This window comes from Malaclemys terrapin, chromosome 18 (genome assembly GCF_027887155.1).
Source record: "Malaclemys terrapin pileata isolate rMalTer1 chromosome 18, rMalTer1.hap1, whole genome shotgun sequence".
NCBI lineage: Eukaryota > Metazoa > Chordata > Testudines > Emydidae > Malaclemys > Malaclemys terrapin.
The window spans coordinates 12207619-12235486 of record NC_071522.1 but is presented as its reverse complement, the minus strand read 5'-3'; the positions used below and the strand labels follow the sequence as shown (position 1 = coordinate 12235486).

General features: G+C 45.1%; 1 protein-coding gene across 1 annotated transcript; it reads left to right on the top strand.

Annotated features, from left to right (window-relative positions):
- SLC13A5 (solute carrier family 13 member 5) lies at positions 1-27713 on the top strand. Its single transcript, XM_054008408.1, has 12 exons — positions 1-247; positions 3962-4090; positions 5891-6027; positions 7811-8025; positions 10272-10443; positions 12287-12409; positions 13103-13315; positions 15385-15506; positions 16432-16550; positions 18587-18748; positions 23245-23382; positions 24754-27713. The coding sequence occupies exons 1-12, from the start codon at positions 143-145 to the stop codon at positions 24880-24882; spliced, it is 1764 nt and encodes a 587-aa protein (XP_053864383.1). The 5' UTR covers positions 1-142; the 3' UTR covers positions 24883-27713.
- The last annotated feature ends 155 nt before the right edge of the window (positions 27714-27868 follow it).

The following is a 27868-nucleotide window of genomic DNA, read 5'->3' as shown; positions in this document are numbered from 1 at the left end:
CACTGAGGTCACCGCGGTGCAATCAGGCGGGGGGGCTGGTCCGGCCGGTATATTTAAACCTCCCTCTGCAGCCAGGTCCCTCTCACTCGCTCGCTGCCCTCCGCTGCCGCTGCGCTGGGCTCGGACCCCCGCCCCACGGACCATGGCCCCGCCGTGCCTGAGACCCCTGCTGAGGTTCAAGTCCTTCGTCGTCCTCTTCTGCACCCCGCTGCTGCTGCTGGCGCTGCCCCTGCTCATCCCCACCAAGGTAAGTGGCTGGGGGGGGGGGAGGGTCCGGATCGCTAGGAGCTGTCGCCTGGGGACCGGCCAGCCCGGGGTGTGTGTGAATGCATAGGTCATTTTTCGCTGCTAGCACAGTCCCGCTTTCTCCGGTTTCCTTCCGGGAGAGCCCCCCCCCCACCCCCTTTGTTAATGGCACCAGCGATGCCCAAGGGGATGCTGGAGTCTAGTGCTGAACATCTGCTGGCTCCCCCATTTCAGCGAGCGCTATGGGGGCTCCCCCGGGGCTGCTCCTTGCCCATGCCCGCAAAGCCACACAGGGCTGGCAGGGACTTCAGATGGGGCCAGGACCACGACCCGGCTGGGGCCACGTTTTCGGAAGCGCTCAGTACCCAGCATCAATTGAGGAGACCAATGCTGCATGCATCCCTTCCACCGCCAGCCAGGACATCTGGCCAGGGATGTGCTCACTAAGGGGATGCCGGCTCCCAAGTTACCTCACAGTCCCTGAGTTACTGCAGCCTTTCATTCACTGGAAGGACAATGCATGGATTTCTGCCCAGAAATCTGGAGAGGGATTTGTTTAAATAATTCCAATCAGCTGACTCAAACCTTTCAAATGGGGGGGGGGGGGAGTTGTTTTTTTACCTTTTACTTCCTGAAATGTAGTTCCTCTTTGGGTGACCAGGTTAGTAAATGTCAAGTTTTAAGGACTAGATTAGGATCACTTGCAGGGTAACCCTTAAACAAAGGCATTTATGTCCGAGGCTATAGCTCTGTCTAAGGCGGTCAATGTTACAAAAAGAGCCTCTGAAGTAGAATGAATGCAGTCACTGGGGGGTTATAAGAAACCCCTCAGTGCCCGGATCTGGGTCACCCACAGACTCAAACATGAAACATGCCATTTTTACCTTTATAGTCTTACAACTTTGATACCACAAAGACATTGTTTCAAGTTTAGGCCCATGTATGTTGATTTTTGTCAGAAGCATCCACCTTCTAGTGGTTAGACTCCTGGCTTTACCACTGACTTGCTTTGGTGACACCTCTGTGCCTCAGTTTCCCCCATCTGTAAAATGGGCATAACACAGGCATGGTATAAGGTCTGAGATTTGTAAAGTGCTTTGAGATCCTCTCATGAAAATCTATGTAGGTGCACACCATTATTATTAACTTGGTGCAGTGAGAAGTAAAACATTGTGCCCGATGATTCAGCGCTGTTGTACCCTGGTGTAATTTGATTTCAGTGGAATTATGCCAGTGCAGAGCTGGAGTAAGACCACGGAGGATCAGGCCTTTTATCTTTTTTTGTCTCTTTGGTAAAATTTGAAACCCATGTTTGCAGCAAATATTATAGTCTGGCATAGCTTTTTAGGGTCTGTTCTAATAATAATGTTACAGCTATTCATTTGTGATTGACCTACATTGCTCGGCATATTTTAAACTTCAGAAAAACCTCAGGCATGTTTGTCAACAAAAATGCCACCCCTTCTGGTTTACCTGTCTAATAACAGCCCTGGCTTTTGGTCCGCTCGAGAGACTCCAGTGGAAGAGAAATTCCTATGAGTTGGGAGGTGTGTGTGTGGACTTCAGAGATGTGGTTTAAAGATTAAAAGCTCTAGATAGATGGCAAATATTGTAGGATCAATGCCAAAGCTTGTGATAGGGCGGTGGTATGCAGGAGTAGCAATGCAGACTTCAATAAAGAAGTTTGTAATTATAAAATTTATAATTTAATGAGAGTCTAGTGAGGTATTTTGTATTCAGCTGAAACATTGTGTCATCTTAACAGGAGTTTACAGGATTGCATAACAGTTTACTAGAATTCATCAATGATCACTTTCACAACTGCCCTCCAAGAGGACAGATTGTTATGTTTTTTTGTCCCTGTTCAAAGAAGCAAAATCAACATTCTGCAGTTGTTAGTGTTAATCATGACTATATTTTTCTAACCTTAGTGCTTGCTTTTCAGTTTTCTAAACCGGACTCTGCTTGAATTGCCGGTGTCTATAAGAGTTAATTTATAAGCATTGTTGTCTTTTTGAACTTTAAGTAAATTATTTACTCCACATTCTAAATAACCAGTGCTTTTATTGTGACATTTGTTCAAGAGTAATATTCTCCTTCAGACCCTCAGAGCTGTTTCTATTTTTCACACCATGGCCAAATGCAATCACATATGATAAATTCTAACACTTAGCTACTGCTGCAAAACCTAAAATCACATTATAAAGTCATAGAAACCCTAATTAAGTCTCTTCCCTTGATATCTCTCCTGTATTCTAGCCTATGCAGAATTGTTCCTTACAGAGCATACTCAGTAAATAACTTCCTTCTAAGATGATAAACATTTCCAATTACTTATAAATAACATGTTCTGCTCATATAAAGAGCTTCTCAGCAAAAATAAGCAACACATGCCGGCTTATAAAAACACCTTACAGCACATTTGTGAATATCAACTTCCTGCCTGTTTGTTTTGTGCTCCCCCCCCCAATCCTTAAGACCCAACAAACAGTTATTTCAAACACAAGCAAATTGTGAACTATGGAGCATTTACACCTGAGCCAAAATAATGTTTACAGTCAGTTAATGAATACTTACTTCTCATAAGAAAATTGAATTTACAAAGCCTAGCATCGCTAGGCTATAAAAATGTCTCAACAACAGTTTAACTGGACGTGTTTAGACATTTCTAATCCAGACAACCCTAGGGTTACCAGATAGCAACTGTGGAAAAAATGTGATGGGGATGGGGGGTAATAGGCACCTATATAAGAAAAAGTTCAAAAAAAGTGACTGTCCCTTTAAAAACAGGACATCTGGTCACCCTAGACAATCCCCATGTTAAGAAAACATTATAATTTCAGAGAAATAGTTTAATACCTATAATATAATGATCCTCAGTCAGATGAAAGATTTTCAAGTGACTACTAGTGATTTTTGGTACCTCAATTGTCAGGTGTCCAACCTGAGACACCTTAAGGAGGCCTGATGTTCAGAAAGTCAGCATCTGCCCTGTGAAAATCAGGCCCCTTTTAAGTGTCTTAAGATGAGCACCTAAAAACAGACATCCAAAATCATGAATTGCTTCTAAACATCTTGGCTAGTAGGCATGGAAGCTCCTGCTTGAATCAAATGCCAATTGAAAGCTGAACATTTAAGTTAGCCATATGTTTGCATTTCTATGGAAATTCTGGTTTTTCCACACCCTAAGCTTTGGCCTGAAGTCCTCGTGCATTTAAAACACCCCTAGCTTTGCCCGTGCATTGTTTTCCACGCCGGGCTTTAGGATGTGATGTGAATGTTCACTTAAGCTAGTTTCTGAGTAACTGGTTGAGTTGTAAAGATCAAATGTCTCTTTCAGGATTTGGCTTCTTGTGGAGATGGGTCTGGATCCAATTAAATCCAATGGGGAGTTGAAGGTATTTGGCGCCACTCAGGATCAGGCCCAAAATTCACTTTGGGAGTGAAATCCTGGCCCCATTGAAGTCTGTGGGAAAACTTCGATTGAGTACATTTTTACCTTTAAAGTTTACCAGATTGCACCAGCTGGGTGTCTAAGAATATTTTCTTGGAGAAGAAGGAAACAACACTCCTATTAAAAAGCTCTTTTCCCTCCCCTAAGAGACCACTTGATTAGAGCACTGCCATTTATATCCTGGGATCTACTGGGGGACCCTGTGCATTCAGCTACTCACTTGATTTCCTGTGCTTAAACCCTTGTTTGCTTGTATTCCAGGAGGCCAAATGTGGCTATGTCATCATCCTTATGGCTGTGTACTGGTGCACAGAGGTCATCCCATTGGCTATCACAGCTCTCCTGCCTGCTATATTATTTCCTATGTTTGGAATCCTGGAGTCTAAAAAGGTAAGAATTTATTCTAGGTCAGCCTCGATTTAAGCATAAACTTCAGGGGCCCAGACCAGACTAGACCAGCATACTCCAATGCACCAATGTTTCTGTGCCTATCACATTCGCTGAGTTGCTTTTCATCATGAAGGTAGCACTGATAATATCACCTTGTGTGGTTTACACTGCTGCCCCTAAGTTCTGGTGCAGGTAAGGATCTGGTTAGATTTCATCTCTGTACCGGTTTTATTGAGAAGATTTGAGCTGGAATGAGACTTTTAACAGTCAAATCCTGGAAGCAAGTTTTTAAAATTACATTCTAGCAATCGCATGCAGTGTAGCTGTGTCAGTCCCAGGATATTAGAGATACAAGGTGGGTGAAGTAATGTCTTTTATTGGACCAACTTCTGCTGGTGAGAGAGACAAGCTTTCCAGCCAGACATGTGGCTTGAACGCTTGTCTCTCTCACCGACAGAAGTTGGTCCAATAAAAGATATCATCTCACCCACCTTGTCGTTCTAGCTATCAACATCCCCCCATCAGTATATATTGGACATAGGATTCTTTTTTTACTTCCTACTCTTAATGGTCATGTGGTGTTGCTGTATGCTGTTAAATGACCACTGTGCTCTACCCTAGAGGTGGCTGCACTTTGTGGTGAGTGAAGGGATTCCTCCGTATATAGTTTGTAAAGTGCTTTGAGATGAAATGTACAACATAAATCTGATTGCTTTCTGCAAATTATTATTTATATTACAATAGCACCTGAAGGCACCCATCAAATTTGGGGAACCATTGTGCCAGGTGCTGTATAAACACATGGTAAGTGGTAGTCCTATATCTGAGGGGCTTCCAATCTAAACACACAAGATGGATGGGGAAACAGAAGCACAGAGAAGTGAAGTGACTTGCCAGTTCCTGGCAGAGCCTAGACCAGAACCTTAACATCCATCCCCCTAAACCTCTTTCACATGCCAACCTCAATACTCAGCAAACAAACTTGATGGTGAAATTCTGCAGAAAGATACAAAACCAGCTACATGGTGTGGATTGTGTCCTTCTGTAGTAGCTGGTCCAAATAGAGGAGAACAACCAACTACTGCTGCCATCCGTGGAGTTATTGTTACAGTGGTAGAGATCTGTGCTTTGGTGCTGAAACTCCTGAGTTCAGACTTCTGAAAAGCCAAGGGATCATGTCAAAAGCAACTCCTGATCAGGGACGGACACTTTGGGAGATCTCAGATGCTTGAGACAAGATACTTTTAGCAGGGGATGTATGTAACGTGCTGCCAAAGAGTTTGCTGTGTCCTCCTTTAGTAGCTGATTCTCATAGAAGATAACAACCTACTACTTTTGCCAGCTAATGGGCATACTACTTGAGCTGGAGTGGTGGAAGTCTGTGATTTGGTTCTGAAAGTGCTGAGTTCAGTCCCTGCTGATGATCTATTAGGGGTAGGATTATGGGGCTGATTTTTAGAGGTACCAAGTGACCATCTGGGCCTTAACTTCTCTGAGAATCAGACAGCATACATGCAATACTTAGAGCTACTATACTTCTTACAGTACGTGTCAGCAGTTATTTATATTTCATTAGCATCTAGTGGCCCCAACCATCAGGGCCCCTTTGCACTAGGCGCTGTGCAAACCAGATAAGAGACAGCCCCTGCCCAAAGTAGCTCAGCATCTAAATAGACAAATGGAATTGAGAAAATGTACAAGGCAGCGGAAGTGGAAAAAGGGCCAGAGTACCTTGGCTGTTGACAAATCCAGCCACCCACTTGTGACGCGGACACTGACAGGCAGTTCCTCTCATTGCAGGTGTGTATGCAGTACTTGAAGGACACCAATATGCTGTTTGTCGGGGGGCTGGTTGTGGCAGTAGCCGTGGAACACTGGAATTTGCACAAACGCATTGCACTGAGGGTCCTGCTGATCGTCGGAGTGAAGCCCCCACTGTAAGAGGTCCTGTTACCCCTGCCTTCCTATCGGTCTGTGATCAGGAGCAACCAAGCTTAGCAGAAGCGTCTTCAGATGCCAGGAGACTAGGGGGAGAGTGTGAGAACTGAGTCACACAGAATGAAGGCTACAAAAGCCTCAGTTGTTTCGCTTGCTCTAGGAAGGGCGTCCAGAGGTTGTGTATACCTGCAGGAATGATGCAATGTTTGAAAGCCCAGGATGGCTGGAAAGGAAGACACTCATCATTCAGCTTCCACTGAAGTCAATGGGAGTCTTTCTGTTGAATTAATGGGAGCTTGGTTCTTTTCTGCTTTAATCTATACAGGTTCTTTTATTACACTCATCACTATAGTATCTGCTCAGGCCCTTCGTGCCTCAGTCAGTGTGGGTTTCAAGTGCCCAGTTAAGCTCCTAACGCTAAGTGTTCAAGGGGGCTAAGTCATTTTCCGACCTGACCTGACCCCTCCCACAAACCTGAGTCAGTGCCACCATGGGTCAGCAGGGTGGTAGCTGCATGCACCGGCGGCTGCATGCTCTGCTCCTGCCGGCTGCCACCCGGTGCTGTGCTGGTTGTGCTGCAGAGTAAGAGGTGCTGGACTCCTCAGCTCATGTGGCAGCTGAGAGGAGCAGGTCATGCAGCCACCGCCATGCCAACCCCACAGGCAGGAGGAGAAGACCTGACCCAAGCCTGGGTGAGGAGTTTTCCCACCTGACCTGCCCCAGACCCGACACAGGTAATCAGGTCCCGGCGGGTTCAGGTGTGAAGGGCTCTAGAACAGATCTTGTAAGTGTGTGGCTGAATGCCCTGATAGCCTGTTAAGGCTCAGATCCTGCCCACCTCCCACCCCCCTGGCTCTTAAGTCTCGCAGAATTGTTGTGCAGGGGAGGCAGGCAATGGAGAGATCACCCAGGGGGACTGAGCCCAGCCTGTAGGCAGCTCCTTCTTTGTCTGCACAGAGGGGGCAGATGGCAAATGTATGAGCCCCAGAAGGGGCAAGGACATGCCCAGGGGGACCAGGACAGCATAGGAGGAGTGCAGGAGTAACAGCTGCTACTAAAGCCATGGGCAGTAATAGTGGCAGTGGCAGTGCTGCTCAGTCCGGGGGGTGTTGGGGATGGTTTTATTCCCCTGACACCAGCAGAGATCATTTGTGCAAATCCCCTGTGCTCAAGACACCAGGATTTGGCCCCAGTATTTAATCAGCATATCAGTGATCCCGAGATCCCTGTTGCCCTCTTCATGAATGCCAAAACCCGCACCCTGCTCCAGCATAGCAGAGAGGATGCCGTAAGTGGCGCCCATTCTATGGCTTATTAACTCTGGTGGTAACGTTCGTGAGGGAGCGGCCGAGACCACAGCTGGTCCGTGTTAGCCAGGATCCACCGTGCAAGTCGAGCTCACAATATCAGAGACTGCCATTTTCCAGATTTCCAACAATAATCAGAAGAGAGGAAGGCAACCTCACTTGTGGTTCGCTGTTGTGAAATGGCTTTTTTACGCTGGCTAAATGATAGGTGCTTCCAACGAGGGCATACATGACAACAGAGTTACTCACAGGGAGTTGCGTGGGGCTAACTACTCTGCTGGAGTGACTCCAATGAAAGCAATGAAGCTGCACCAGCCAAAAATTGGGCAATGGTTTCCTTTCCTGGAACAGGTAGTACGCTCCAGAGTGGGGCCTGCTGTACAGGATTGCCTGGAAGTAGATTGCGCTGGGTGGAAAACCCAGAAAAGCTTTCATGGTTATTTTTCTTTCCTTCCCTCTGTTTCTCCACCTGCAGCCTGATGTTGGGCTTTATGGGAGTCACCGCCTTCTTGTCCATGTGGATAAGCAACACAGCCACTACTGCCATGATGGTCCCTATTGTCCAGGCTGTCTTGGATCAGATGAACAGCACAGAGCAGGACCTGACGATTACGGACCAGCCTAATGGGCAAGTGAATTCAGCGATCGAGCTGGAGGAGAAGAACACAATGAGCCTGACGTCGGTGCAGGGTAAGGGGCCTCCGAGCAGGCCTACTCAGAGTCTGTTTCAATTGCTATATAAAAGCCTGATTCAGAGCCTGCTGACTTCAATGAAAAGACTTGTACCGATGTCACTGGGCTTTGGCCCAGGCCCTAAGAAAGCCAGGAGCGTTCTTATCCAGAAAGAAACCCATTAAATACATGAAGGCCCAAATTTTCAAAGATGTCCCCCAGTTCTGGGTGCCTCCCAGCTTTGGGTGCTCAGCTCTTGGCAGCTGGGGCTTAATTTTCAACTGTGCCAAACACCCCCTCGACCTCACTGGGTGTTCAGAGCCTCTGAAAATTACAACCAATGGGTAACATTTTCAAAAGCACCTAAATGACTTAGGAGCCTAAGTCCCATTTTCAAAAGTGACTTTGGCACTGTGGAGCCTAAGTGTCATTGAGAGTCAGTGGGATTTAGGCTCTTAAGTCATCGAGGCACATCTGAAAACTTTACCCCCTCTCTTTTTGTTTTGTCCTTGATCGGTGGCTGTTCCTTTATCAAGCAAGTTGTGGGGGAAATGATTAAATAATGAAAAACTGGCCGAGCATCGACTGAACAGGAGCTGCAGCTGGTACCTGCACCCCCGTGAAATGTATTCTCACCCTCATGGGGATTCTTTGCCTCTCTTTCTTTGTATTTTGGGAATTTCTGAGACCCTGATCCTGCAATAGGCAGGATCTTTTCTGCATAGGCAGAACCTTGCACCCTTACTGAGTCCTAATGTCTTCGCAGGCACAGAGGACCACCCATGCAGGGGTCATTGTAGGATCAGGACCTAAAGTGCTTTTCAGGGGAGGAAGGACAGTCTACTCTAGGGGGTAGGGCACAAGACTGGGACTCAAGAAACCTGAATTTAATTAATCAGAAAGTGAATCGGCCCCAGATTCTCTGTCTGACGTCGGGTAAGTCACTTAATCTCCCCCGTGCCTCAGTTCCTCATCTGCAAAATGGGGTTAGTACTTCCCTGCCTCCCAGGGGAGTGGGGAGGGTAAGATCCATGAATGATTGTGAGGTGCTCAGATACTGTGTTGATGCCTACACAGATTACACTTGGCGCTTTGTAATAATGCTGCCCATTTCTAACTTCAGAGCTGTTGTAATGGCAATAGATTTTCTTTTTGTGTTCAGTGATACACTATTAATAGGGGTGCTGAATAATAATAAAAAAAAATGCTACCCCTCTACTGTGGGGTCAGTTGCTCTCAGTTTCCATGGTGATTTTATGCAGTCCAACCACATAACGTGTGTTTCCAAATTAGGCCCTCATCCAAAAGAAGCAACAGGATGGGCACGATATTACTAGAGCAAATACAGGTCTGATATAAGCAGACACGACTGCATTGATCTTAGTGGTTATACCAAGAATGAATTGGCTCCTATGTTTTCTCTGGATATATTGGAAGCCTCCAATGTTAGTTGTGGGTTTCTGCCCTGGTATTTGAATAGCACCATCACTGTAATATCTGAGCACCTCCCAGATATTAATGAATTTACCTCACAACTCCTCTTTGTGGTAGGGAAGTATTGTTACCCTCATTATACAGAGCAGGAAACTGAGGCACAGAGGGTATGTCTACACTGTATTGTAAACCAGGTCTGTGTGACCCAGGCTTGTGGATTCAGAATTTCCAAGCCCATGCTTGAGAGTCCACGCTACATGGTAAGCCTAGGTTTACAATGGCTGGACGCAAGTCACACAGCCACACTAACACTCCACTACACAGACCTTCTGACTTGGGTCTGCGGCTTGACCTGTATTCACTGTAGAATGGCAGGGCTTGGACCAGAGTCACAGTGGAGCTTGGCCTTTGACCTACCCCCACTAGCAGGGTCATAGGACCTGGGTCCTGAGCACTTGCTGACCCCAGTCAGATTGATTTGTGTGTAGACGGAAGGGGCGTTTGGGCTCAAACCTGAGTCAGAGCCCAGGCTTATCATGCAGTGTAGACATACCCAGAGAGGCAAAACAACTTTCCCAAGCTCTCACAGAACGTCTGTGGCAGAGCCAGGAATCAAGCCCTAATCTCTAGAGTCCCAATTCAGTGCCACAGCCACAGGACCATCCTCCCTTCTCTTTGCCATAAGTATCATTATAAGACGATATGAGGACATAATCAACATAGCTTGGCATTCATTAAAATGAGAGGCATAGACAAATTGCAGCACCAAGCACATTGCCCCTGTTCTGAGCTTTTGGTCTCCACTGCAAGTTCATATTTGTTATTTCCAGTCATAGGTAATGGTGACGTTCCTGAGGAACCCAGAGCTCTTGGTGACAGGGAAGTGAAGAAAAGCATCAGTAAGGGGATGACGCTATGTGTGTGCTATGCTGCTAGTATTGGAGGAACTGCAACGCTCACTGGAACGGGGCCAAACCTGGTTTTGAAAGGCCAGATGAATCAGTAAGTTGTTCTTGCCATTTCTCCTTCAGCCTCTTAAATGGGCTCACTCTCCTTTTTGACAACTGAAAGTCTTAGTTGGTGGCTGCTGATGTTGGCTTTAAGAGTTACCTGTTTATATGTCAAAATGAATAATGTATATGACGTGCTTTGCCTCCTCATCTTCTGCTCCAGCACAAATGGGTAGTTAGAGCTCTAAATCAACGTTTCCCAGTCTGTCATTGTAGCCCACTGGGGCTATGTCTACATTACATTGTAAACCCAGGTCTGTGGGACCTGGGCTTGTGGACCTGGTGTTTCCAAGCCTGTGCTTGAAGTGTCCACACTGCATTGTAAAGCTGAGCTCGCAATTCCTGCACCAGGTCTCACAGCTGTGCTAACGCATCCATACTGCTCTATGCACACCTTCTGACTTGGGTCTGCAGCTTGAGCTGTGTCCAGACTGCAAAATGACAGGGTTTGGACCCAAGTCACAGCAGGACTCGGGCTCTGACCTACCCCCCTGGCAGGGTCCTAGGACCTGAGTCCTGAGGGCTCGCTGACCTGAGTCAAACTGATTTATGTGTGGATGGAAGGGGGACTTGGGCTCAAACGTGAGTCAGAGCCCAGACTTAATGTACAATTTAGACATACCCTGGGAGTCTTTGGAGTGGCTGCTGGTGGACTGCAGACAACAGATTGGTCACATGGTGCTGGCTCCTCCTTGTTTCCATCTATAAGGGAACGAATGGGAAGGGGAAATGCAATGAGAAACCGGAGACTGTGATTAACTCTTTTCATAATGGACAAAACATAAAAAAGCCAGCTAAAATACAGTAAATATTTTTGTAATATGATTTCTCCATGTAAGCAGTTGCTGTAGAAGCCACAGGGATGTTATGGAAGAGGAGAGGTGGCATCTACAAGATGCTCTTTCTCTGTTAAGATGTTGTCTTTGGCTATGCAATAGTTTGGGAACCCCTGATCTTAGTGCTACAGTCTCTGTAGGGGAAATTCCAGTAGACTCCACTGCTATCCTTCAACTGATTTGTGCTGGAGAACCAGTAGCCCCAGAAGGTAGTAGACCGATAGGTTTCAAAAATCCATCTGGCCCAAATGGAACCAGTAGAAAATGTGCAACTGATATTTACAATAGAGTCACATCCACAACTGACTGTGAATGCAAAATTCCAGGCACAAAGTTAGAGACTGTTTTTTCAAAATGTGTCCTAACTCTTTAGAAACTAAGAGCCAAACCTAGGTCCCATCAAAGCAAATGGAAGTTTTGTTATTGGTTTCAATAGAAGCAGGATCATGCCCTAAATCCCTATCTTCTTGAAGATCCCCTTCGTTCTAAAGAGTTAGGGGAAGGGAATGTTGAAAGCATAGGTGGTTGAGCAGACTTGTTGCAAGCGGAGTTTTTGATAGGGCACCTGTGGGTCTTTAAACTGCGCTTATGTCATATGGGTCCAAAATAGACAAACACAAGTTATTTGGGCTCAATAAATGGGTAACTGGATGAAATGTAATGGGCTATGATATGCAGGTATTCAGACTAGATGATCTAATGGTCCATTGTAGCCTTAAGCTCTATGAATTATGAAAAATAGCAACATGGGCTGCTGTGTGCAATTAATGTGAACCATTCTATAAAGAACAGTGGAAAGTTCAGTCAAGGCATTTCGGGTACAGTCTGAAGTCCATGAGAGCCTTTCCACTGACTTCAATTGGCTTTGGATGAGACCCTTATGGGTGAGCAATGGATGAGCCCTGAGGCTCTTATATTATTCCAATTAGCACATATAGAAGGGAGAATATACTCAAATGGTTTGACCTTGGTACAGAAACCATTGTTTTCTCTCCTCAGACTGTTCCCTGAAAATGGTGATGTCTTGAATTTTGCTTCCTGGTTTGGATTTGCGTTTCCTAATATGATTCTGATGTTGACGTTATCTTGGTTTTGGCTCCAGTTTTCATTCATGGGGTTCAAGTAAGTATAATGTTATGGGCCAGATCCTCAGCAGGTGTGAATCTGGCCCTCTTGGTTTGTCTTTTTATCATCAGGTACATGTTCCTGAGATTATATGATGGCTAGGTCTGCAATCTGGAAGAAAAGTACTGTATAGACAAGGAATGACATACATCACATAACATTGTATCTTAGTAGAAACTTCACAGATGTAAAACCGTCTGTGGTGAGATTGAACTGTGCTTGTTACAACCACGTTTGTAATTAGTGTTTATTTTCCAGTAGAACTTAGAGGCCACAACTGAGCTTGAGGCCCCATTGTGCCATGCACTGTACACACACTTAGTGAGAGACAGTCCCTACCACCTAACTAGGTGAGGTGAAACAGAGGCATAGAGAGGTGATGTGATTTGCCCAAGGTCACACAGGAGATCGGTGGCAGAGCCAAGAAAAAAATCTAGCTTTCCTGACTCCCAGTGCAGTGCCTGGCCCCCAGACTGCACATCTCAGCAAGAGATGGTAACCAGTGGCAGCTATGTGCAAAGGATAAGTCAGATGTTGTTCACTTTATAACGTGCTGCAGCCATTCTAGGCAGTAGCTAACATAGTTCTGTGCTTCACATGTCAAGTGTCAAAGTGGATTCGCTGGTAATTTTCTCTTGCAAGCAAATATTTACAACTTTCCTTTTTTTTTTTTTTTTTTTTTTTTTTAAGTTTTAGGAAAACGTGGGGCTGCGGGATGGAGAGAACTGACAAAGAGAAAGCTGCTCTCAATGTGCTCAAGGCAGAGCTCCGGAAACTAGGCTCCATCTCCTTTGCTGAATTCAATGTCCTCATGCTCTTCATTCTACTGATTCTCCTGTGGTTTAGCAGAGACCCAGGCTTCATTCCTGGCTGGGCCACCTTCCTCTTCAATAAAGATAAAGAGTAAGTTTGAATCCTGCAGTGTTTTGACTGACTTAGTAATACTTTATTTGGCTCTACTCCCGTTTGATCCTTAGGGGCCTTTAATTCAGATCCTGTATCAAGTTACACATGGAAGTTGTTGGACAGGTCTGATTTCTAGTTCTTATTTGTTGCACCGCACCAAACCACCAGATAATTGATAATCTCTGCTCTAAAGAGGCACAGCTGGCGAGGGTGCCGCAGCCTAAGACTGGCATAGCCAATGTGAGGGGAATTTATGCTGTTTGTGTCTCAATCCAATTTGTTTATTCATTTCTATTAGCCCTTCAATTTTAAAATCAGATTGAACATCATTTTAATATGCAGTAATGTCATCTGCAAAGGAGAATCTGTCCGGCACTCACAAGGAAATTGACTCAGTGATTTGATAGGCTTCTCCATCTTCCTCCTATGCTCCTAACCTTGCACCCAGGTTTTAAAGGGAAACATAATTAAGAGCATTTCTTGCCACATTCCACCTATGCTACAGTGTTTGAATTCATTTGGCTTCCTGTCGAAGTGTCTTTACTCATCTCACATGCACCAGTCTCACCTGCGACCTGATGATGATTGGTCACCTGCAGCTGTTTGTTTGTTTGTTATTCTTTTATTTATTTGTATTGTGGTAGCACCTAGGAGTCCCAATCACTCCACTGTGCTAGGTGCTGCACATAGAACAAAAAGGCTGCCCTTACCTCAAAGAACTCACTAGCGAAGTTCACAATTCCAATCTCTAGAGACTAGTGTTTAGGATTTTTTTTTTTACACTTGAAATCTTTCTACATAAATGAATAAAGAGAAAAATGCGTCAACTACACTAAATAAAATATATGTATGAGTGAGACACTTTTCTTTGAAATATGAAGGAAACATGTTAAATATCTATGCCCTCGGTGTTGTTTTGAGGATTTGGTATTTGCTACAGTATAACATTTTTAAAAGTACATGAGTGACTTTGGAGCCTAAATCCATTTTCAAAAGTGATTTAGGACCTCCCAGCTTAGAAGCCTAAGGGTAGGTCTACACTGCAATTGGAGGTGTGATTGCACCATGGGTAGATATATGTGAGCCAACTTTAATCTAACTAGCTTGGGTATCAATAGCAGTGAAGCCAAAATAGCTTGGACTTGGGGACAGCCTAACTGCCTGAGTAAGTACCCATGTACAACATGTGTTGCAGTCACACCACTGATTGCAGAGTGGATGCACACTAAGTCCCATTGACTTTTAATGAGACTTAGGGCTTGTCTACACTTACCGTGGATCGACACTGCGGTGATCAATCCACCATGGGTCGATTTAGCGGGTCTAGTGAAGACTTGCTAAATCGACTGATGATTGCTCTACTGTCGACTCCGGTACTCCACCAGAACGAGAAGCATAAGGTAAGTCGATGGGAGAAACTTGCAATACTCTAGATACTGCAATAAGTCGACCTAAGCTTATTCATGTAGCTGGAGTTGCGTAACTTAGGTTGACTTAACTCCATAGTGTAGTCTGCCCTTAGACTTTACTGCCCAAGTCACTCTTGAAAATGGGACTTCAGCTCTTTAGCCACTTAGTCTGTAAAGGAAATATTTTCAAACGGCCTAAATCCAAGCAGGGTTCTGTTCCTGGCATTCATTCAACCTTTGGCAAGTTAATTAGCATTCCGTGCCTCAGTTTTCCTTGGATACAAGGAGGATGATAATACTTCCCTACTTAACAGAAGTGTGGTAGAGAAGACACTTGGAGATCTTTCAATGGAAGGCATTGCAAAGTGATATTAAGTAAGATGATGCAAATGTGGCTATGTGGAGTTTTGCTAGTCTGGATAGCAGAATCTGCAATATCAGGGTACAAAATATTGCTACATTCTTAAAGACCGAATAGAGAGATTGTACAGACAAAAGTAAATAGGACTTATGGTTACCATGTACTGGGACAATGGGGTGTGTGAGTGTGCTGGATGGATGCCATGTACTGGGACAATAGTACACATGCTGGAGGCATGCCATGTTTTGAGACAATGGTGTACCATATTCTAACCTGCCCTCTGCTTTTTCTTTTAGGTACGTTACTGATGCCAGTGTGGCTCTCTTTGTTGCACTACTACTGTTTGTAGTTCCTGCCACTAAACCCAAATTCAACTGCTGTAGTCGAAATAGCTTTAGCCCTGAACAGAACAGAGAAGGTAATGGAAAGAGAAATTGACAATATTGATGCTTGACTTGGAGCTTGTCCAGCTTTGATTCTGTGGTGAGATCACAACTCACCGTGCTGAGATTGTGAAGCCATTTCTCAGCTCCAGCTGACGGTGCTGGAAGAAGCACTCCTTTGTGACTTAGGGCTTGTCTGCAGGAACCATTAGCATGTGGCAGACTCGGGTGTAAATCTACCCTAGGCCAGCCTGCCACACGCTGTCTGTGTGGACCCTGCTGCGGCATGCTAAAAGTTCCCTAGTATACACTGTCCTACTCCTGTTTCAAAGCAGGGTAGATCAGAGCGCACAGCGGAACTTTCAGTGTGTGTCCATATGAAGCCTGGGGACAGTGAGTGTGCGAAAGGCTAGTGCAAGGCAGATTCACACTCCAGCTTGCTGCAAACTAAGTGTTTGTATAGACAAGCCCTTAGTGTGTGCAGTTCCTGGGAGCTAATCCCACTTCTTAGTTACTGCTGGCACTTGACCATAACCCTTGTATATCACTTATCAGAGGGGTAGCCGTGTTAGTCTGGATCTGTAAAAAGCAACAAAGAGTCCTGTGGCACCTTAAAGACTAACCGATGTATTGGAGCATAAGCTTTCGTGGGTGAATACATGTGTCTGACGAAGTGGGCATTCACCCACGAAAGTTTATGCTCCAATACATCGGTTAGTCTTTAAGGTGCCACAGGACTCTTTGTTGCTTTTTGTATATCACTGTGCACCTGAAATGGGCAGTTTTCTCACTAGCATGCCTGTCCTGGGCTATCACGTACACTGTGTGTCATTGGGCTCTAGTGCTTCCTTTGCCCTGGGGTGGTAGCTACAGTAAGTGCACATCTGAGTATACAGCCTTGAACGAAGTTGGTGTCTTCACCTCCTCCCAGCATTCTTTGCTCTGCTTTTATCTTTTTAGTGATGAAAGAGCCGTTTTTCCCAGCCCCGTTGCTAGACTGGAAGGTAGTTCAGAGGAAGATGCCCTGGAACATCGTGCTGCTGCTAGGAGGAGGCTTCGCCTTGGCCAGTGGAAGCGATGTATGTCCTCACCTCTATCTGCCATTGAGTCTCAGGGTGACCTTTCTGCTCTGCTTTCTGGTCCCTTGTTAGTAGTAACAGGTCCAAACCGAACCAGCATCTGAACCAGTGCTTAATTTGTGCCAGGGCTTGCCATGGGGGGAGGGATAGCTCAGTGATTTGAGCATTGGCCTGCTAAATCCAGGGTTGTGAGTTCAATCCTTGAGGGGGCCATTTAGGGATCTGGGACAAAAATCTGTCTGGGGATTGGTCCTGCTTTGAGCAGAGGGTTAGACTAGATGACCTCCTGAGGTTCCTTCCAACCCTGATATTCTATGATTCTATGGCTGAGCCCCAGCACCTCTGGGCCTGGCAGTTCAGAGCCCCAGCACCTCTGGGCTTGCTGGCTCAGTTATGAATGTAAAAAAATTGTTTGAGAGATGGCATCTCTTTCATTACAAATTAAGCACTGATCTGGACAGTAACTTGAACAATTTAGCAGCTCAGCCCGTTCTCTATTTATTAGCATAATTGCTCTCTGGTTAGGATGGGTGTGCCTCAGGGATTGAACTCCAGGAGTTCAAGTGCTTAACTCCTGCTTCTCCAAAACACCTGAGCCTCCAGAATCTGCAATATTGACAGGAAATCTTCCTTGAGGTTTCCTTAGTGCAAATAGCAGGAGAGCGGCCTTCCTTGTTGTATATTGTCACTCCCAGATCCACTCCTGGCCAGACAACAGAAGTGCAGCAATGTATCTAAGCGTTTCAGAGCTGTTTTGGGTTTGTTTAGAAGGGATGTGAATCCTCATACTGCAGGGCATAAAGCAAACACTTACTGAAGGGATTAAGGAAGCAGCTAGGTGAGGTGAAACAGAGGCATAGAGAGCAGCGGTTCTCAAACTTTAGCAACCCAAGGACCCCCATTTTGATTTTAAAAAGTTTTGGGATTCCCCAAAGCCCCCCGCTCATTCCATCCCCCCTCCCTCCATCGCTCGCACTTCCCCACCCTCACTCACTTTCACCAGGCTGGGGCAGGGGGTTGGAGTGCAGGAGGGGTTGTAGGCTCTGGGAGGGAGTTTGGGTGCAGGAGGGAGTGAGGGGTGTGGGCTCTGACTGGGAGGGAGTTTGGGTGTGGGAGGGGGTGCAAGCTCTGGGCTGGAGCAGGGGTTGGGGTGTGGGATGCGGGCTCCAGCCGGGTGGCACCTATCGCGGACTCCAGTTTGAGAAACGCTGCATGAGGGGGTTTCTTGAACCTTTCTTTGAAGTGTCTGGTAGTGACTGACATCAGAAATAGGACATAGGACTCACTGGACCACTACTCTGATCCAATGTTCCTAACTTCAATTCAGCTCTAGAAATAGGCAAGGATTTGCAAGAATCCTGGCTCCATTAAAATTGTTTCACGCACCCCTGTTGAGATGGGTCTGAATCAGAACCCCCAGATCCCCAAACTGCCAAGCTTTGAGGAAGTTCACATCCATCCCCCAAACTTTGTGGCTGGGCTGTTCTTAAATGATGGGCCAAACCAAAGCCCTGGATTGGAACATTGCCCAGATGGTGGTTTTGGACTGCATAGCAGAAAACTTTTGTAAGACACTGGAGTTCATCTCTGATAGTATTCATGAAGGAAAACACAATCATTCAATTCAGTACCTTCAGAAGCCTTAGCAATTCTTTCAATGATTCCTCTGACATTCATTAACAGTCTGCAGTTGTGTGGCTTCCTTGGTCTCTGGTATAACTCAGTATTGAGCTCCTACTTGGCAAAAATGTAAGTTCTTTCTGACCAGAATGAGAGAAAATAAATCTGACTTAATTTCCAACTGGCAGGGAATCTCCTTTATTATTATTATTATTATTACTATTTTTTAAGAAAGATCACATTACTTGTTCTATAAATGACCTAGTTTGTTTGCTCTTGAATGAGCTAACCACTAATATCGATGGCCTGTTTTCATCTGTGTATTTGGATCTGGCAATACATTACATGCAATATGAGCTACTATGGATGGCCTAGAGTTCTGTGTCTTACTGAATTGCCCCTCTTGATTTTGTCAGGCTTCTGGTCTGTCGAAATGGCTAGGTGATCAGATGACCCCATTGCACGCTGTCCCACCATGGGCCATCGCAGTGATACTTTCACTTGTTATTGCTGTCTTCACCGAATGCACCAGTAATGTAGCTACGGCCACCCTCTTTCTACCTGTCTTTGCGTCCTTGGTAAGATTTTTTTCTTATTGGGTTTTCTCACTGCTGATCTGGAAAATTGACTTAAAAATCAAGGAAAATGGATAAAGTCTTTAAAAATGGAGCAATACCACATTTAGTGCCATAAGCCAAGGGACTTTATATGCAAATAGGGTTACTCCGGAAAGCATCTAGCAAACAACCCATCAGATAGCAAAGCTGGCTCTAGTGCTGGTGTGGGAAAAAAGGCCAGACTTGCAGCCCTGGAGTCCTTTATTTATCCACAGGATAGGTATCAAACAGGCAGCGGCACTGTAGACTTCCCTGGCACTGCCCTGCCACTGTGCATCAACCTTGATGGTCCAACTCCTGGAATGAGAAAGTAATTCAGCCTCCTTGGCTCCTCTCCTGAGATTGCCTATCAGGAGGCCAGTTAATGCCAACTGCAATGGTGGTTTGTGTGATGTGGGCACTTGTCCACTGGAAAGTGGACTGAGCCACCAACTCATTTAAAATAGTTTACCCTACACCAGTCAGCTGGTAAAGATTTTTGGTCACTTGAGCTGTATTCAGCCAGCAGCCTGGAGGTTAAAAATTCTATCTTGCATTCCCCCCATGTGCTAGGCAGTCCCCACCAAAAACATTTCACCTCTTTAGTCTCTCATTCAGGGGAGCATCACTGAAGTCAATAGACCCTAAACACAAGCTTAAAATTAAGCACATGTGAAGTCCGTAACCATATGCATATGCTTCAGTGCCATTGAAGCCAATAGGGATAGATTTTAGCATGCTCATAAATGCTCTCCTGCCTTAGAGAGGGGCAAGTTTAGTACTGAGGGCTTGGTTTTTCCATTGCCTTGCGCCTTGTGTGCTCATTTACCCCAGTGCAAAGTGAGTACAAAACGTGTGTAAAGCCCCACCATTCTGAGTTTAACATTTTACCCCCACTTTGCACAGGTGCAAATGATGACCCAAGGTGTAGGGCAATGGAGCCTCGAGCCGTGAATGTATACGGTTGGTGAAACACTTTAGGATCCCTTGGGATTACAAATGCTGTATTCATGTAAAATGTTATTTTTCTTTGCTGTGACAGACTTCCTGCAGGGCTCTAGATTTCTGTTCTCCTTTGTTCAAATCCAGCCCCCTTCATTCATTTCCTTGGATGTTTCAGCCATCTCTGTCTCTTTTGCACTGAAGACAAGAGCATCCGTATAGGGTTCATTGTGTCATTTCTGCCGAGCAGAACAGACCATTTTTAAACTCTAAGAAGACACACAAGGAAAGGAATAAAAATGATCACAGCCTTAGTTGGCACCACAGCGAATAGATAGTTTTGTCTTTATTTGTAAAGAGTTTTAGTCTGTTCTTTCAAGTAAAATTATCCTGACCCAAGCTGCTTAGCTGGCAGTGACTTAAACTGACACACAAGTTCTGGGGACTGGAGAATCCCACAAAACAGGCAGAATGTTTAAAAGTTTTGCTCTGTGAGCCTAGTAATTATAATCAAGTTCCTGTGTCGCTCTGACAAACCTCTCAAAGTGTTGTTAGAGATCAAACAAAAGAACTCCATATAAATTTGACCAGAACCCCAAATTATACCATGCAGAGGGAAAAAAAGCATCAAGTATCATTTTTAAATGTTACTCTGCATCTGCAGTCAAAAGTGAATTGTGAAGTGAATTAAACCGGCCATGGAGCAAGCCGTGTTTAGGAGAAAAAATTCCATGTGTGGGAACGTAGAAGTTAAGGGAACCTATCCAGCGTTGGCAGCTCTGTAAATACAAAACTGGAGAGAATACCTAGAAGATCCAACAGGACAGAGCAGAGCTATAACTAGGAATTTTAGCATCCATATTTGTGCCCCCCGTGGGGGGGTTTCTGGCATTTCTCCACCCCCATGGCTTTGCACCATGGGCAGCTGCTCTGCTCACCCTGCGCTGGTTATGGGCCTGGGACAGTCATTGTATATATTTGATTTAGAAGAAGTGGACAGTAGTAAAATAAGAATGGAAAGCCAGCATGAGAAATACTGATTCATCAAATGCAGCTTTTTAAAATACAACAGATATTAAAGGGTGACTATGGAGATATTTAGTTGAATGCAATTTCAGGACAACAAGATTATACCCCATGTGAAACCTGCCTGTACAGAATTCATATAGAGTGAGATTCAGTGTATAGTGAAGTAATAATGAAATTTTGGCACTCTTTGGACCAGATCCTCATCTGGCATAAATTAAAGCCGCTTCCTTGAAGTCTGTGAAGCTACACAGATTATATCAGTTGGAGGTCTGGATCTCAGACCTTCTTTCCAAACCTCACAGGGAGGTTGTTGAGGATAAATACATGTTCAGGGCTGTGATTAAGAGGACAGTCACCAATTGTCCTCCATGTTCACTGAAGGTAAGACAAGAAGTAATGGACTTAATCTGCAGCAAGGAAGATTTAGGATAGATAGTAGGAAAAAATTTCTAACTGTCAGGGTAGTTAAGATCTGGAATAGGCTTGCCAGGGAGGCTGTGGAATCCCCATCATAGGAGGGTTTTAAGAACATGGACAAACACCGGTCAGGGATGGTCTACGTTTACTTGGTCCTGCCTCAGTGCAGGGGGCTGAGACCTCTCGAGGTCCCTTCCAGCCCTACATTCCTAAGAGTCTATGACTGTGAGGCACTCAGATACTACGCTAATGAGGGCCATATAAGTACCTCAGATATACTGATAGATCATCTTCAAAGGGCTTTGAAAACATTATGGAGCCAAATTCTGCCCTCAGATATGTCTGTGCAGCCGCCTTTGGATTGGCTGGGAATTGGGTGCCCCACTAAGGGCAAAATATATTATTATTGTAGTGCCTAGGAGCCCCAGTTGTGGACTAGAGCCCCAGTGATTTAGATAATGGCATAGAGAGTGCACTTATAAAGTTTGCGGACGATACCAAGCTGGGAGGAGTTGCAAGTGCTTTGGAGGATAGGATTAAAATTGAAAATGATATGGACAAACGGGAGAAATGGTCTGAAGTAAATAGGATGAAATTCAAAAAGGACAAATGCAAAGTACTCCACTTAGGAAGGAACAATCAGTTGCACACTTACAAAATGGGAAATGACTGCCTAGGAAGGACTACTGCGGAAAGGGAGCTGGGGGTCATAGTGGATCACAAGCTAAATGAGTCAACAGTGTAATACTGTTGCAAAAAAAGCAAACATCATTCTGGGATGTATTAGCAGGAGTATTGTAAGCAAGATACAAGAATTAATTCTTCCGCTCTACTCCATACTGATTAGGCCTCGACTGGAGAATTGTGTCCAGTTCTGGGCGCCACATTTCAGGAAAGATGTGGACAAATTGGAGAAAGTCCAGAGAAGAGCAACAAAAATAATTAAAGGTCTATAAAACATGACCTATGAGGGAAGATTGAAAAAATAGGCTTTGTTTAGTCTGGAGAAGAGAAGACTGAGAGGGGACATGATAACAGTTTTCAAGTACATAAAAGGTTGTTACAAGGAGGAGGGAGAAAAATTGTTCTTCTTAACCTCTGAGGATAGGACAAGAAGCAATGGGTTTAAATTGCAGGAAGAGAGGTTTAGGTTGGACATTAGGAAAAGCTTCCTAACTATCAGGGTGGTGAAGTACTGGAATAAATTGCCTAAGGAGGTTGTGGAATCTCCATCATTGGGGATTTTTAAGAGCAGGTTGGACATACACCTGTCAGGGATGGTCTAGATAATACTTAGCCCTGCCATGAATGCAGGGGACTGGACTAGATGACCTCTCGTGGTCCCTTCCAGTTCTATGATTGTGGTAGGTGCTGTTAAAACACAGAACAAGAAAATTTAGCCCTAATCCTTTACCCTAATCCTCATAAATACCCGTGAGGTAAATAAGTGTTTATTTTACATTTTACAATGGTATCCCCATTTTACAGATAGGGAACTGAGACAGAGTTCTGGAGGGCCTGATTTTTCAAAGGTGCTGAGCCCCTAGAGCGCCCATGACTCCAGCTGAAGTGGTGAGTGCTCAGCAGGTCTGAAAATCAGGCCTTTAGGGTGGGATTTTCAGAAGAGATCAGTGCTGGCCTAGAATCACTCTTCTTGAAGTCAATGGTGAAGTGCCTTCAATGGGAACTGAGCTAGGCCAACACTGAGCACTTCTTTAAATCCCACTCCAAATGACTTGCCCAAGGACACAGAGTCTGTGCCAGATCCAGGATTAAACCTGAAGACTTCCTATCATCTAGTCTTGCATTCAAACCATTAACCCATGTCCCTCTCTCTGGAAATAGAATGGAAGCCTTGACCTCCATCAGTAACGTGCAGTGTGCAATACGCAGGTCTGGTTAGAATGAACTTTGTTTAGTGAAGCAGCCCTTTGCTATGAGAGGAGTCCAGTGCATCATGAATTTACGGTTCAGAAGTGACTTATACGGGGGGATGAACTGACCTGTTGTGTCTGTGGGATCTCACAGGCTTTCTGCCTGCTTCTGTTTCTGAACAGTACTAACACTACGTCTGTTCTCTTTTCCCCCAGTCGCAATCAATCGAGGTCAATCCCTTGTACATCATGATCCCTTGTACTCTCAGTGCCTCTTTTGCCTTCATGCTACCTGTGGCGACACCTCCAAATGCGATAGTGTTTTCCTATGGTCACCTCCAGGTTTTGGACATGGTAAGAGGATGATGATGATTCCCTGGTATTTTACTTAAGCTTTCCATTACCCTCTTCTGTAAATATCATGGATGTAGCTTAGTTTTATGGTCCTGCATTTCCAAAGTTCCCTTGACTGTCGAGATACATGGAAACAACCTCAGCTCTAATGCTACCACCCCACGTTATGGTTGTGTTGTAATAGGAACTCGTACGTAAAAAGCAGTGGCGCTTCGCTCCAAGTAATTGCCACGCAGGATAAAACTGCTGATTCTGAGGTCTGTCGTTTTGTCTTTTATACGTACAGGGTAAAACTGTGCTCACTGCAACCTCGTTGTTTTCAATGGGAGCCATACTGAAGTCAATGGGGCTCTCTGGAGTCCACCCATGTGCTGGATTGGAATCTAATCTGCACCGATGCAGCTGTAGGCTCTCTAGTGTAGCCGCTCTAAGACAATGGGAGAGAGCTCTCCCGTCGGCTTCATTACTCCAGCCCTGCGAGTGGCAGTAGCTATGTCAGCGGGAGAAGCTCTCCTGCCAACATAGCACGGTCCACACCAGCGCTTAAATCAGCATAAATTATGTCACTCAGCACGGGTGGCTAATTCACACCCCTGAGCAACATAACATGTCAACTTAAGCTGTGGCGTAGCCATGGCCTCATTGTGGCCGAATCTGGCCCTTAGCCAATAAATGCATCTTGTTTGACAACAAGGTGGGTGAGGCAATATCTTTTATTGGACCAGCTTCTGTTGGTGAGAGAGACAAGCTTTCGAGCTGATCCAATAAAAGATATTACCTCACCCACCTTGTCTCTCTAATACCCTGGGACCTACACTGCATACCAAAGTGGAAACGATCTTGTTTGACAGTCTTTCAAGATTCCAAACTAATTACAGCGCTAAGAGTTTGCACCACGTTCCATGGCAGTTCCATTTACAGAAGAACACAGAACTGCCAGCACAATGGTTATCTCTCTGCTTTAATAGGATGAGGAGCTTAAGAACACCTTCAAGTTTCTTCATTGTGGCTACATCTACACTACGGGGGGTGTCGATTTAAGATATGCAAATTCAGCTACGTGAATAGCGTAGCTGAATTCGACGTTTCTCAGCCGACTTACCCCACTGTAGGGACAGCGGCAAAATCGACCTGTGCGGCTTCCCGTCGACGGCGCTTACTCCCACCTCCGCTGGTGGAGTAAGAGCGTCAATTCGGGGATCGATTGTTGCGTCCCAACGGGACGCGATAAATTGTTCCCCGAGAGGTCGATTTCTACCCGCCGATTCAGGCGGGTAGTGTAGACCCAGCCTGTGTTTATGCTCATGAGTTCTGGCAAGTCTTTTGAGACTCATTTGTGCTGGTGTTTTGTTTTTTGTTTTTCTCCTCCAGGCTAAATCTGGAATAGTGATGAACATTATCGGAGTCCTCTGCATCACTTTGGCCATCAATACCTGGGGACGTCCCATGTTCAGCTTGGACACGTTCCCATCCTGGGCCAATGCCACAGCTGGAAAGTGAGCAGTAAAGAATTTATCAGAAAACCCAAAGGAACCCTAGTACTGTTTCCTCCTGGCCCCACGTCCTGTCTAGAGCCTTATCAGCACCTCAGATGCTGGGTTAGGATGAATGCAACATTCTGAGGTCTAAATTTCAGGTCAAATGCAAATCAACTCATTCCAGCTGCGACTGAGCCGTAAGTGCTGCTTCCGCACCGAAGTCTGAGGAGCTGTGTCCGTTTCATGCCTGTGATCTCTGTTTCTCTCCAAGCAAGATGGGGATGTAGCTCAAGATTTTATTAAATGGAAGAGAGGCTGCGCTGCAAAAAATGAATCGCACCTCCGTGTAACTAGTGTGCACTTGGAAATCATTAGCATCGGACACTTCATACAGTCTGAGGCCTGCTGCAGTTCCTTAACGTCCTCCAGTGTCCGCCGGTCAGTAATTGCACTGAGTGTCCCGGCTGTCACTTGCAGGCTAACGCAGGAATGGTTCATTTAGACTGGGCTCAGCCGTGCGGTGAGAACTATTCCTTCCAAGTACAGAGCCAGCAATGTTCCCTGAGGCCTTGTCATCACTCCCAAATCCTCACAGTGAAGAGTCGGGTTGACTAACACCAGGCTGACTGACCATGACTTGGCATCAAGCAAGGCTGAATCATGGTCAGCTTCACGTTGACGCAAGTTGCACTCAGAAGTATGTGTGGTTTCAACAGGGCAAGTACTTTATTAGACAGCGTGGAAGTGATCAAGATGGGCGGCAAGACTTTCAGGTGTAGTTAAACCTCCGAGATTAACCCTTTAAGTGCCTACCAGCAGAGTGCTAGTTAACTCGTTAATTCTGGGGCGAAGACAAGGCCTGAAAGACCAGCTTTTAAGCAGGAACACTCTTCCAACTTGTATCAAAGTATAGCAATAACCAGAGAGTGAATTTAAAGCTATTTGTGGACTGAGTCCTGAAATCCTTACGCATGGATCCCTGTAGGACTGGGTCCAGGGGCTCCAATAGCAGTTTTGTCTGATGAAGGTCCTGTGTGTTAAGTGTTTTTTGTAGCACCTGGTTTATAACTGGAATAGCACTATGATTTCTCTCCATTTTCTGAAGCAGCTGGTGGCAGACAGCTACAGATGTATCTGGCCATACGTCTGTGCCAGTGTCATGGGGAAGGTTTTAATTTAGTATTTGGAGACTAAATTAATGGAAGCCATGGCCACATGATCTAGTGGAATGGCCATAGGACTGGATGCTGGGCACCTCCTGAGTTCTGTTCCCAGACTCACTATGTGGCCTTGACCAAATCACTTCACTGCTCCCTGCCTCAGTTTCCCCAGCTGCAAAATGAGGATAATGATACTTACCTACCTCACAGGGGTGTTGTGAGGCTTAAGAGCCCAACTCCTGCAGCCCTGGGAGATTGGCCTGAATAAGGGCTTCAGGATTTGGTCCCTAATGAGTTAATGTCTGTAAGATATTAAATGTTGTTGTTATTATGACTTTCTTTATAGAACTGGAAAAAATAATTAATTATTGCTTTGTCTTTAAAAACAAGGTAACTATTTATCCACAAAAACCTCTGGTGTGAGAGCAAGAGGCATGTCCTGAAGGGAAAACACTTTAATAATGATTTAAATTCATTGTCTAAGGGTCTGATCGTTTAAGGTGCTGAGCACCCTTGACCCCATTGACTGCAGTGAGAGTTGCACTTGGCCTCTCTAAAGGACATGCTCATCTCAGGTAGGATTGCCAACCCTCCAGGATTGTCCTGGAGTTTCCAGGAATTAAAGATGAATCTTTAATGAAAGGTTATGTCATGGGATGAAACCTCCAGAAATATGTCCAACCAGAACTGGCAACCCTAGGCTTAAAGAGTCTGTAGTGTGGCCAAGGGCCCAATGCAACCTGGGTGGCCCTCTCCCTATAACTGCAGGGTGAGGACAACGCAGATTAGCTGTTGGGTTCTGTGGCTGGTGAACGTCACCTAACAAGCAATATCTGTCAATCTGTTAAGGAAGATCCCAGTCCAAGCAAGAAATAATATGGTTGTGGGCATCTGATCAACACTTGTCTAAACAGATACACGAAATTAATGGGTGTTCGGCACTTACCTTGCTCAAGTGCTTTTGTAAATCCCACTTTGCACCTCTCTGCATCTTTTGGTGCCTAAATCCCTTTGTAAATCTGGCCCAATGTGCCTGCCCGGAGATGCTGATTGCCCTCAGCTCACAGTGACTTCACAGGAGCTGGTCCAAGGACCGTTTTGCTGGAGAGGATTAACTTACAATTCTCATTTTTGACTGGTGGGTTGAGAGCTGGGTGAGACTTTCCAGTCAACTTGGTGACACCAAAACTTTGAAGCAGATTCATTTCAATATTTTCAAAATGAAGCATTTCAAGTTTTCAGTTTGAAACAACTTTTCCTTTCCAAGCTTTCCTTTCTTTTATTTAAAAAACTCAAATAAAATTCAAAAGAGTTTGCAAATGGACAAAATCAAAACAAAATCTTTCCTTCCACCCAGAATATTTTTTCATGACTTTTCAAAATTTGCCAATGAACTGAAAATAATCATTTTATTCATCCCGCTGTAGCTGGGATGTAAAATCTGGTAGCACTAGAATGCTAGGACTAGTTCTTAGTTTTCCTGTCTAAATTAACTGAATTAAAAAATTTGCTCTGAAATGTAGGTTTCTGAGAAGGGCCTTAATTTAGTCATTCCCCAGCTCTGTGTGCAGGAGTGAGCTGTGGGGAATTTTTGTAAGAAGAGGAAATTAAGTTGTTACTTGAGTTCTCATGTCAGTCAGGGCATCTTTTCCCTGTATTGCTGCAGAAGTTGAAATTAAACTTTATTTTCCTATATGGGCTTATAAGACTTTTTTTATCAGGAGTGGGAGGGGCAGGAGGAACATATAGGTGTGAAAAGAAAGAACCTGGTTTCAAAGGGTTTGAGCCCTTTTTATTGTAATCATTGAGTCCTCTTCATACATGTCATGGTCCTAGGGCTGGCGCTTC